Source organism: Athene cunicularia (genome assembly GCF_003259725.1).
Source record: "Athene cunicularia isolate RWA chromosome 7 unlocalized genomic scaffold, athCun1 chr7_part1, whole genome shotgun sequence".
Classification (NCBI taxonomy): domain Eukaryota; kingdom Metazoa; phylum Chordata; class Aves; order Strigiformes; family Strigidae; genus Athene; species Athene cunicularia.
Window position 1 is genome coordinate 25,399,852 of NW_020799107.1, and position 12,993 is coordinate 25,412,844.

Here is a 12,993-nt window from a genome sequence, read left to right on the forward strand (position 1 = left end):
ATTCCTAGCAGTTTAGAGGAGGTCATGGGGAAAAGCAGAAAGGAATAAACAGCAGAAATGTGGTCGAAAAAATGTTGATCCTCCTTCAGGTAACCCATGACTTCAAGGTGAAAAAGCATCTAGGAGAATGGCATGTTGATGTTATGTCTGCATTCCTGTGTGGCACATGAAGAACCAGGAACTGAAGTCTGTCATAAGGTGATGAAATGCTGTGTCTTCTCACAACCTCAACTACTAAAAGACATGTACAGTTAAGGCCAGCTCTGTAGCTGGTGTACAGTGTCAAGTTTGGATTTATGGCCAGCTATAGATCCCGTCTAGTCACAGGTCCAGTCCCTGCCCTCATCCAGAAGTAATAACTCTATTGAAAGATAGTGTAGCTGCAGGGCGAAGTGATTGATCGTGAATATCCATGAAAGATGCCATGCAGCCTTACAGGCTGTATTTAAGGAGAACGGCAGATTCCCTATGACATTTGGGAGCTGAGCAGACAGGACTTCAGAACAAAAGTAAATGAAAGTTTAACTCTTTTATTGGTAACTGAAGGACTGTTGTTGTGAAGTAAAACATTAACAACAGGGTGAAAGCGAGCCAGGATTGCTCAACGGCGTTCATCTTCAGGCTCAACAGAGCTGGGGTCATGCAATGCACAGGAAGCAGCAGACATGGCAGAGGGGGATGGCGTGCTGCAGGCTGCAAAGGAAACCCAAGCTGGTGAGATAATCTTTAAAAAGATTTCTTCTTGCTAATCACAGAAGACACTGAAGGCAAAAAGGCACCAGGAGAGATGAGAAATTTCTCTGATTGCTACAGGTTGACTTGAGACCAGATGACAGGCTCTTAAATACGGATTAGGTACTTGATATTGTTAGTGGTATTAATCTAAATAACTTTACAATTTTCAGTCTATAAGGGCTGGTGAACAGAGCAGAGATGCAGGTCTGGAGACTGGCATATTTTCCTGGTTGTTCAAGTGATTTGATAAAGCATATTCTTGAATTACTTTAAAGTATGAGAGAAGTTTGTAGGCAATGGAAACCAGTCTTGATCTGTCTAAATCAGTTAAGCCATGCTCTTTCCTGTAATCAAAGAATTGGAGAAAGTAAGCCAGAAGAGACCTGGAGAGCTTATCTTGCCATCCAGAGCCAGATCATTAAGCCCGAAGTGTTGCTGGCACACATTCATCTAGCTTCTTATAACCTTATCTTGGAAAGAAATAGGAGAGAAATACAGATATAGTAAAAAGGCTATGAAAGTGTGGCCAGTGTAGATGAATTCAAAGTAAGAGTCATAAGAGACCAGTGTGGCTGAGCTGAAAACCAAGAAGGGATTGTACCACAAGATGAATGCAGATAAAAATGAAGATATCAGTTGAGTATAAACAGATTAATGTGCATAGTACTGCATCAGGAAACAGTGAGAATGTGAGGATTGTAAATGCAAAGGGAAAAAGCAGATTGTCTTCCTGTGGATTTGGGAACCAGAAAAAATTAAATGATGAACTGAAAGTCACAGAAAATGTATTCATGGGAACTTCTGGCTATGCAAGGCATCTGGTAGCTGAATATTACATTTAGGCATGAATCATCCTTCAGTTTCCCCACTTGCATAAAGGATAACTCAGAAAATAAGAAATTTTACAGAAAGCAGTCCTTACTTCCACGCTTACCAGTTGAAGTTGTTTAGCACTTGATTTTCATAGAAATTCAGGAGGGCGTCTCATCCATCTGCCTGCTCTGGAACAGGACCTGATATTTAGCCAGTCCCTAAAATGTTCTTATGTTGGACTTCAGGGATTGCCTGAACCCCACAGCCCCAGCCATGCCATCTCTGTTCCAGTGCCCACATGTCCTTGCAGAAAGGGAATTTAGCCCAAAGCATCCCCTAATCTTCTTTACTGAAAATAAAGTTATTTTTCTCATCTCATCCTCGATGCAAATGGAGAATATTTGGTCTCTGTGGCTGCTTTGCCTGTCCATGGGTAGGGTTAGCATTTAGTAGTCTTCCCTGAATATCATATTTTTCATTCCAGAGCTGCAAAATGGTTTCTCCCATTTAGCAACATCATTTTGAATTCATACCTTGTTTTCCCCCAGGCTTCTCCATCCTGGTTTTAGACACAAACATGAGCAGCATAATGGCTGTGCTGATGTTCTCTTTGCCCACGGAAAAGCTAAGGACCTGTGTGTTTCACTACCTCCTAATCTGATGGAGAATCATTGATAGCTACTCTGAGAGGGATTTCCTGGTTGCCCACTATATGGGTATTTCATCTGGACCCTCTTTGTGAGACATTAGAGACACTAGAATTAGGATGTATCACATCCACAGCTGCTCTAGCTGCTTTGCCACTTACCCTGTTGCCAAAGGATAAACCAGTCTGGTTTGAGAGCATTTTTTCCCATCCAAAATGGCTGGTTTGTAATCCTTATTCTCCTTTTGGTGCTTAGAAGGGATTATGCAATCAAGTATCTCTCTGGTTGGAGGGACATGCCTGGGTTGTCCTAACCTGCCTTTTTTAAGTCAGTGATGGTGCTTGTCCTGCTTTTGTCCTTCACAAGGGAAGTGGTTCAATAATACCTTTAGCGCTTGAAGGTGAACTTCATCTGGCTCTAATGATCCGATCATGTTTGAGGTTTCCAGTATTCTTTAAGCAGTTTTTGTTTCATTTCACCCATTTTCCTACTGGTTCATTTTAATGGTGTTATGTGTCTTGTTGCAATTTAGTTTTTTAGTGAAGACAAATAAAAAGGACGCAACTTTTCTGTCTTCTCTGGATGAACTTTTGTTTGCTCGTTTTCTAGTTTAAATAACAGACTTTAATTTTCCTTCCACTTTCTCCAATATTGACAGCATTTCTAACACCTTTTCTTAGTGCCTTTTGTGTCCCCCTGCTAGCTGTAATTCATTTTGTGCCTTAGCTTTGCAGCCTCTATCGCTCCATGCTTGATCTGTTTGTTTATACTTGTCTTCAGAAATGCCGCCTTATTTCCATTTGTGGTACAATTCCTTCCTTATTTTCAGCCTGGCCACACAGGTCTCCTTTTATCGAGTCTTACTCTGAATTCATTTGTATCTGAGGTGCTTGCAAATTTATTCTCCTTAACTTCTTCTTGCTGTTTGTCATGAGTTACCATTTATTACCAGATATTTGAATTCCTTTTCTCTCTTTCTGTCTGAGAAGACCTTCTGGCAGCTAATGGTCTAACAGCTCTTCAGTGTATTTGACAAGTAGTATGTTAATCCCACTGACTGATATGGTTTTTCATGCTAGTATTAAAAAAAAAAAAATCATTTAGCTTATGTGATGCATGGGGCGGTTTACACACAGAGGAAATACAGCTGCAGGATGCTGAAAATATTAAGGCATCACATTGCAGCAGTGTGGCAGCCCTGCACAAGGGATAGTGAAACCTTTTCTGTCTCCCTTTTGTATTACACCTTTAATAACTTGCTGCTGTGTTTGCTCTGCTTGCCTGTGCATGGCAGATACAGCAGGTCTCTACTGGGAGTTGTCTAGAGATACTTGAGGCAGTAAGAGATACCACCAGAGGGCTCAGAAATATTCCTGCTGCCCCTAGAACAGGGTCAGACTTGCAGGACACAAGAGTATGTGCTAACCTGGGGTGCAGGAAATAGGGCCAATGTGCATGCGTCCTGTTCCTTGCACTGTCTCCGGTGTTGGGTATGCTTTTGAGTCACTCTTGCCCATGAAATGGGTGTGACAAACCCTAGCTCCCTGGAGGCTGTTCATGGCGCCGAAGAAGTGATCCAGGTGAAAAACAAGGTTGCGCAGGTGTGCGAATCACTGGGAGGGCTGAAGATGAGGAGCTGGTCTGTGGCAGTACAGAGGAGGTACCAAACTGTTGTGTTGCCACAGCTGTAGAAGAAAAAGGGGATAAAATGTGTAGACCACTCTGGCCTCATCTGAAGTTCAGGGTTCATGTTTAGCTGCCCAGTTAGCAGGAGGGAAACAGGACCCCTGGGGATCTTCAGAGGAAGCAATGCCAGAGCACATGAGGGAATGTGGAGAGCAATCAGGTTTCCTCTGTGCACTCTCACATCTGAGTCCCTTATCGAAGTGTTCTCTATGGCTCCTTAGCAATAACTGAAGCCAGATTAAGGATCTGTGGTGTGAGCAAAGGCCTCTTTCCTGATTTGTCAACTGCAAATCTGGTTCCTGTGATACCCAAGCACTAGCAGCGACTCGGTACTGGAGTTAGGGATGAGTTTATGGAGACTCCTTGTACCAACTGCAGATTCTGGCTGTGGTCTGTACTTTTGCTGATAAGAGAAGGGAGAAATATTTGGGAAAATTGTTTGAACATTTGCCTTTTAAAAAAGCCAGATGTAAGGGGAAGAAAAAACCCCATTCACTGTGCCAAGAAAACTGCAGAGCCGCAGCCACTGAGGATGGTTTATGGGAAGGTAGTGAATTTTGCTCTGTAATTGCAACTGGCACTGAAAGAATACTGATGAAGAGCTCCTCTATTCCCATGGGCATGGAAGGAGGGACAACAGGGTACCTGTAGGGACCTGAGCCCACATAGTTGCAGGGGGAATCCAGGGGTTCCCAGCACAGCGTAGGATGCATTTGCCACATAAGGAAACCTGAGGTGGCCTTTTGGATAATAGGAAGTAGAGACGGGATTTGGGGTTGCTCCTGGGTGCTGGCTGTGCACTCCAGGTCAGACTGTCCCATAAGAAAAGGCAAGGTCATTCCAGGGAATTAGTGCAGAAATGAACCCTGGGTCACTTCGCTCCTGATATAGCAAAGAGATGATTTAACACAAGTGCAGGCATCCGTGACATCCAGTGTCTGAGGGCTTGGTGTGATGAGCATTTTAGTAGTTATGACTTGGGATGAATGTATGGCTTTTCAGTGAAATAAGATCCCTGCAGATAAACCTGTCATTACCACATCGGGAGGGAGATGCACGCTCTGCTCCTAAATCCGCAGGCTGTAGGGGTATCTGGGACCTGGGATTTTAGTCAGCTCACATCTGTTCAGCATACAGTGCTGTGCTGGGCTGGTGCACGTACAATAGCTGGGGACATGCCAAGCAAATAGGAGGTCTATGCCATGAAGTGCTGACAGACGCAACCTGTGAATGATGGAGGCTGCATTCCCTGACTCTTCTTGAACTCTGGAGTTGTCTTTCCTGGTAGCATCTCCCTCCCCTTTCTGCTCTGGCTGCACAAATGTGCTCAATTAGGGTTAACTCAAACTGAATCAAACTTCATGCCTGAGGTTGGAAATCTTCCCAGTCAACTCACCACAGCCACATAGCATGGTGGGAGACAAGGCGAGAGGGGAGATGAACGCTTTTCAGAGAAATGAATCCAAGGAAACTTTGTTCACTTTTATTTCTGCAGGAGATGATCCCCCCAAAGGAGATTTCCCTGTTCAGAAAAAATCCCCGGTGAGTGTTACAGCTGGTTTACTTTTCATTGCTTTCTGCTTAGCTTGTTCTAAACATTGCAAGATCTCTCTGTTCTTTCCTCTGTTGTGCTCTGGCTAGAGACAAACACCCTTTCTTGCAGAGGGTTGAAATAAGCATTAACAACTCAAGGCAAAAATCCCTCCACTAACCTGATTAAGTTAAGAAAGCACAGCTTAAAGGGAAAAAAAAATGAACTGCCTGAATGTTTGGGAAAAAGGGTAAGGGTTTTGACTGCTGGCTTTTTCCTGAACACTACTTTCCTTGTGAGAAAGGACTTCTCTGAAGTGGAGAGGGATGTCGTGCGTGGGAGGGAGGGAGTTGACCTCTGCATTTGCTTGGTTTCATGAAACCCACCAGGGAAGGGTCCCCAGATGCTGCAAAGAAGAAGGAAGGACAGGAACTGAGGACAGGCCACTGATGTGTGTTACAGAGCCCAGCTGTAGTGCCAGAGCCTCAGGTTTACATCCTTGGCTCTGATTTAAAGCCAGATTCACGTGAATATTTTGTTGCCTGACAGCTTTGATGTTTGTGCAGGGTTTCCAGCTAATTCTGCTTGAGTGCTTGACTCCTAAAAAACTGTACACTGTATTAGCTTCAGGGGAACAGGGCTTTGACTTGCAGGACAATGTGGTAATACTTGCTCTTAATGCTCACAGTCATGTCATTAGCAAGCCAACTATTTAACTTGTAATTTTAAATACTGTGCAGACATTAACTACTGGATATCCAGAGCTCCTGGGAAATACTAATCTTTGTCCCATTTTGCAGCTAGTCAGCAAGAAGAAGAGGTGAAAACAAATGTCTCCTGTAGCTGGCACTTTAAATGACCTTTCTTTTTTCCAAAGACACAGAATATCAACTTCCACAGTATCTTTAAGAGTGCCATAATCCCGCAGATCCCAGGCTTACAGTGGTAGCTAAACACAGCAGACTATCTGTGCGCTCATGAATCCAGGCTTAGCCTCTTTGCTTTTGCTGGGGCTCTCTGCTGAGCAAGGTCCTCCTCCGCGAAAGCGAGCAAACTGCATCTGGCTCTCCACATGGATGAAAGCTGCCCACTTTTGGATGTCCAGGCAGGCCACAGGCAGGTCAGTGATACAGCGGAGAGAATACATGAGGGTTTCTGCATGTGCTGATGCATTTCATGACATACAAGCCAGATGGAAGTACCACTGCTTGTAAGTCATTGCTCTGTGTTTGTAAGCACTTACTCAGGGTCCTGGCTCAGGCGCTTGGGGAGGTTTAGCTTGCAGGTCACCACTTCTGCTCTCCTTTCTCTGCTTGCCCCTGCTCATCTGTAGGAGGTGCCCATCCTAGAGCAGGAGTGGCTGAAATGGGTCAGTGCCAGGTTTTCTGTCACTGCAGGTCATAGCGTGGCATGTGATACCTTAAACCTCTGCAGCTAAATCCAGCAGGGTTTGTGCATCGGGTGCGGAGGGGTGAGTTCAGGCAGCAGGGTTGCCAACACCTGGCCATCTGGGTTTGAACAGTCATGCTCTGCATCGCCATCAAATGTTATTAAATCTCATGAGTACTGATAGTGAGGTCTGTGAAAGAGGGGAAGAAAAATATCCATGTTACACAATTTTACTTCCAAGTTCATAAAATACCTCCAAGCACCCACAGGAAACACAATTTGCCTCTTAAGACTTTTATTTTTTATTATGAAAAACTTGTTGGAGAAAGGTATTCTATGTGTGCATATGTCTGAGTGTTTGTGCATTTACAGCTTATGCATGCCAGCATTTTTAGGCTAGTCTAAAAGCAGGAGGCCCCAGTGCAGCTTCCAAGGGAGCCCACTCTGTCTTACAAGCCATATGCTAAGCATGATGGTTTCAGAGTAAATAATAAATGAAATGGATAATTACATATTTACTCTAGTAAAGCAAAGAGGCCAAGTATTTCTTAATAAAAAGGCAGTCCATAAATAGCAAGAGTAAAATATAAACAGAAGAGGACAAAAATATTTGTCTTTATGGCTTAAGTAATGGAAAGTGGGTTTTGGTTGGGTTTTTTTTTTTCTTTTTTTGCAGCGAGCCAGTCTATTCTCTTTTGCTGCTCTTGTATAACGTTGAGCAAGACAGCATCATTAAGATAGACTCTTCTAAACTTGATGCCATTGCTTTGGGAATTCAAATAAGCTTAGGTCTCTTGGTGGTAAAATAAACCTGAATAAACACATCTATTCTGGTATCTGTATTTGCATTTGGGACTCTGGGAAGAAATACAGGAATTCATTATTTCCAACATGAGGCACAGAAATACATGTGAAGAGTTCATCTCACTTCAGTGGCCCATACCATGTCTATTTAAAACGATTAATATAAATGCAGCTGCTAATATCACACTCTTCCCCCCCACACACCATCCCTCACCAAGTGCATGGTCAGCCTGTCTCTCCCACTAATTGTCAGAGACTGGGCAGTGCTGTGAAAACCTTCTTCCCTGTTGTGAGGCAGTGGAGCTAAGCAGCTGGAAGCTGCTTAGCTCGGACCACAGTGGGGTAGCAAGAGGGATGGAGGCCCACGCAAGGTCATGCCAAGACTCCTCTGTTTAAATGCCTTGTATTTCACTTGGAAACTGCTGATTTTAGCTGGAGTAAAGTCAGATTCAGTGAAAGAGTGGCTATGCTCAGATAGGTTTGACAGTCCTATCGCTGTTTTGTTTAGTTTTGATTAATAAATTGAATTATCCATAGCTATGCCAGAGCTCTTGGAATACGAAGTGGATGCCATGCCTGAGGGAGTGCAGGACACGGGGCTGATGCTTTCTGCTTCAGTGAATGCGGTGGCACAGTTCAGTGCAAGGGAGGTGCAGAGATTGAGGAGAGTTTCTCACAGGAGGGAACAGCTTCACATGAAGGCAGACAACAGCTCCCTGGGGTCTACTAACTACTAAGGTCTGGTACTAGGAGAGGGGGTAGTTTTGGGGGCGGGGTAGTAGCTTTATGTGAAGTGTAGGAGAAAACGCATCCGAAGATGTTTTTGCATCTCAGCGGGTTTTTGCGCATTGCAGTGGAGAGGCGGTAGGAGCTTTCCACTGGAGCTCCTGGAGCTATGAGCGTGGTGGGCTGCTGACAGCCCATGAATCCCCATGGCAGTCCTTACTGGGCCCGTGTTGTCCAGGCTGATTCACCAGGGAGCCTTAACCAAAGCAAGATAGGTGTGGGGTCCCCTCCTTCCTGAGTCCAACCCACAGGTCAGTCAAGCAGCAGTGGGTGATTATTTTTTTGGACTGGACTCCTCTCCACCGCTCAGGCACTGGAGTGAAGGCTTTCACAGAGCTGATACATTCTCGTTTGTCTCCCACAGAAACTCTGTGGCTCCAACTATCCCCTAAGCATTGCCTTCATCGTGGTGAATGAGTTCTGCGAGCGCTTCTCGTACTATGGCATGAGAGGTATGTGGCCTGTGTCTGGGAAGTGACTTTCCCATTCTTGGGTTTCTGTACACATTGTCCTGGTGTTCTGGGGCTGTGTTGTATGTGGTGTCAGCTGTCTTTCAAAATAAATTGGCATTTTGGGATGCAGGTATGAACAGTGTATCCTAACATTGATGCTGCACTGGCTCTGAGCAGAAGTTGGGACTAGAGAGCTCCAAATGTACCTTCCAGTCTAAACTTTTATATGGTTCTCTGTATCAGACCTGATTTTCCAGTCTGTGACATCTTTCCTAGTTGTAGGCAATCAGTGTGTTTGGGAATTGAATCATACAGGCACCTAATTTGCAAACAGAAAGTGCACATAAACAGAACTACAGGTTATGGTAAGATAAGCTAGAAAATATATTTTCCAGCTAAACATAAATGTGTATGAGCAAAGAACTCCTGATAATCATATATCTCATTTTAGCTGTCTTGGAGATTATGAGGAACAGGTCTGAAAGCACAGATCTTTCCACAACAGTGCTCATAGCTGCTAGACAAATCAGTGGTTTTCTTGCCACCCTGATCCTGCTTACCTGCAGAGATACACATTGATTATCTGATGTGATTTGCTTGTTTCCTTTTAGCTGTCCTGACACTATATTTCTTAAGCTTCTTCCACTGGGATGAGAATCTCTCCACCGCTGTGTACCATGCCTTTTCTGCACTATGTTATTTCACACCTGTCATTGGAGCCATCATGGCAGACTCATGGCTGGGGAAATACAAGTAAGTGAAGACATCTCTCTAATTCAGGCAGCATACATCTACAGCATGCAGCCTGTGCAAGGGCAGTGCTGTGTGTGCTCCCAGTTTTGAGCTAGCTCAGAGTGCAGCAAACACATGCTTGCGAAGGTCAGCTTCTCTCTGTTAACAGATGAATAGCTGAGCTGTTTGCTTATGCTGTTCTGTGCTCCTCTTTCACCCAAGGGCCAACAGACAACAAAGTTGGAACAAATTAAATGTCACAAGCATGCTTTTCCTCCACTATTCTTCCTTACCCACCTTGAGGAAGCTGAGGGTGATTAACCCTTCAGCTTGCCAAGATCTGCTTCTGAAAAGGATTCAGAGATGGTAAGGAAGCAGTGTTGTCCTCTAGATATCGCAGTTTCAGATGAAATGTCACTAACTATACTATACATACTTATGCTTTCACAGCACAGGGAATATGTGAGCACACCCATTTTTATGCCAGAGAAACCTGGGTTCACTCAAATCATCTCCTCAGCATATAACAAGGTAAAATTTCCCTGAGTAAATTAGGCAGTCATCCCTTCCACTGATAAGTTGTGGGGCCATCATCTGCCCCAGAATGGTGGTGAGCAACTGGATATAGGACTTTCTTTGCTTGACAATGTTTTTTTGTTGTCTGAGGAGTCCTGGCTGTCAGAGTGATGAACTGCAGCTGAACCCTTCTTTCTAGGACTAAGCACATCTGGCAGGAGAGTCCCAACAGGGAAAAAACAGCTGCCATATGCCTTTCCAGCAGAAAGTTCTTGAGGAGATATCAATGCTATTTTTTCTTTGTACTCAGTTTTAGTCATTCTCTTGTCCCTTTAAATAAAAAAAATAACAGTGGGGGTTTATTAACTTGGCTTTTTAAGGTCACCTAGCAATGTTTATTAGTATTTGAGGATATCTATCTTGCAGCATGATATTGTGAGAAGGTAAATCCTTAGGTGGACTTTTGTGCTTTAGGCAGGGGAGACCTTCCCTGGAGTAATCCCTGTGACTTAATGGGAGGTGGCTTTTGCTGTAGTAGCTGGACCCTGGTCGATACGAAGAACAGGATAATAGATCAGAGGGGCTTTTAGGAATGATCCAATGTGGCTCTAAATTAGCTGTTGCAACCAGTGTTTGGATGTGTTGAGGACCACTTCCCTACTCCAAGCTCATAGGGCTGCTTCTAGTGTGTCTGTCCTAACAAGTCCTTCATTCCCTCTTTGTGTGTCTAGTCTGCAAATAAATACATAGACATCTCTTAGTCCTGAAGGTGTTGAAGGAATAGAATACACTCAAGAGCCTGATGCTCTTAGTCAGATTTCTTGTCCCTCGCCAAGACATGAGAGGCAGATAGATGAGCTCAGTCCTTCAGAGGTACTTGGGATCTAAACCAGACTTGTAATGGGGAAACCACACGCCTAATTGGTCAGGCAGGTTGAATGTAGGCAGCAGTCCCTGTAGATGCCTTCCAGTCAAGGGATTCACTTAAGTACATGCTATAAAATGCCAGTTATTAGTAATCTGGGAACCAAGTTGGACCTGAACAGTACTTTCCTATTTGCAGTCTTCCGTGCATGACAAGACTGGAACATTTTTAGTTTATTCTGCTCAACATCCTCTGCAAAGAAAGCAGGGGCTCTCCTTCCTCAGTCTGAACCCATTTGCCTATGTCTTTCTTCCAGTGCACTTGCTATTGACACAAGAGAGTTATAGCTGCCCACTATACCAGTGATATGAACAAACCAGTTCCTTGTGTGTCTGTCAAGTAGACCTGCCATATCAGGAAGCACAGGCAGACTCTGTTTTCAGATCGTACATCACCCAGCACCTTCACTCACTGCTGTTTGCTTTCCTCACAGGACGATCATCTACCTCTCCATTGTGTATGTGGTTGGCCATCTGATAAAGTCAGTCGGTGCAATTCCATCCCTAGGCAACCAGGCAGTTCATGTGTAAGTAGCTGTTGAAGCCAGAGCACTGTAGTAGGTTGTGATGGTAGTTGGTTTTCCCAGGGCTGTAATTTGTTTCACCTCCATCAGGCCAGCAGTCTGGGGGCTGTGCATGGGTTGCTTTTATCAGGGAAGGTTTGGGATATTTGAGTAAGAACAGAAGGATGGATCTAGAGTGAATGCACAGAAGGAGTTGGAAACTACCACAGAGACACTAAGCCCTTTGAGATAGGGACCTCTGATCACCCCTCTCTGCTATACCATGCTACTGGAGTTTGGTCTCCTCCATCCAAATGCCTGCACCAGGTTCATTCCTCCCTCATTTCCTCATGAGCATACTTGTCCAGCTCAGCAAGGCTCGCCTGTGTGCATGGGAACACAAAACCAAAGATACATTTTCTGATGTGACAGAGCAAGTCTGTCTCTTCCATAGGGTACAAAGCTTCTTGTCCTCTAGATTCTGAACCAATAGGCTTGTCGGTTCACATCTCTGAAACCACCAAACTATTTTTGCCTAGGTGATCACAACTTCAAAAAGATGCACGTGCAGGCAGAAGCATATCTCATTTACAGAACAGTTTCCTTTTGTCCCAGACCTGGCCAGTCCTGACACTCCTGTTCCCTACAGACGTAATCTGTTGGGCCAACAATGGTATTTTGAGGAGCACTGGAGGTTAGAAAGCACCCAAGAGTGAGCCTAATTCAAACAAATTCATGCAGTTTGTCTGCACTTACTCAGGCTCGAAGGCTACAGGAAAAAGCTTTTATTCTTTCCTCTTTTTTTTTCTTTTCTTTTTCTCAATTGATCTCTGCAGTCTTTTGTTCTCCTATGAGTGAAAAATAATCCCACGGATCTTTGATCTCTAGTATGTCCATTGGGCCTCAGAACAGCAAGAAACTGACAAAAGCAGTTTGGTTAATTGACTGGTACTGAATGCAGAAATGAGGATAATTAATTTGTTTTTCACACTTATCTGACTCATCATCACTACACATGTGCAAAAGACAATGATACCAGAGGAATCGTGGTTGGGTGACACTAAAATGCTCTCATAAGCACTGGAAAGGTTCTGCAATGGTGATATTTTTGTTCTTGTATGAAGGATCCTGTCTATGGTTGGTCTGTTTTTGATCGCCCTTGGAACGGGAGGTATCAAGCCCTGTGTCTCTGCATTTGGTGGGGACCAGTTTGAAGAGGAACATGTAAGATTTCTTTTCTTTCCTAAAATCTGAAGTATCTGCTTACTTTATGAGGATGTTTGTGATTAAATCCTGTTGTACTAGAATAAGGACCAGTTTGCTAGGAAAAGGTGTAATAAGATGTGAGGTAGGATGGTTTGCATAAAACTGTAGAGAATCTGGATGCTTCAGGACGGAAAATGACAGCAGAAACAGGTCTGATATCAGGAAGGCTAGGTCATAATTGCACTACATCACGGCAGTGTTAATTGGAT

General features: G+C 44.1%; 1 protein-coding gene across 10 annotated transcripts in view; it reads left to right on the plus strand.

The window, feature by feature from the left end:
* Positions 1-12,993, plus strand: part of SLC15A2 (solute carrier family 15 member 2) — a 79,449-nt gene that overhangs the window by 9,366 nt on the left and 57,090 nt on the right. For 3 of the 10 annotated variants that reach the window (XM_026852822.1, XM_026852821.1, XM_026852824.1), the window contains exons 1-5: positions 5,007-5,423; positions 8,756-8,843; positions 9,455-9,596; positions 11,450-11,542; positions 12,643-12,742. In XM_026852822.1, the coding sequence (XP_026708623.1) occupies positions 5,292-5,423; positions 8,756-8,843; positions 9,455-9,596; positions 11,450-11,542; positions 12,643-12,742 (555 nt within the window). In that variant the 5' untranslated portion in view covers positions 5,007-5,291. Of the gene's footprint in view, positions 1-5,005; positions 5,424-6,289; positions 6,533-8,755; positions 8,844-9,454; positions 9,597-11,449; positions 11,543-12,642; positions 12,743-12,993 lie in introns of those variants that run through there. The other 7 variants (XM_026852826.1, XM_026852827.1, XM_026852829.1 and 4 more) reach the window with 7 other exon arrangements.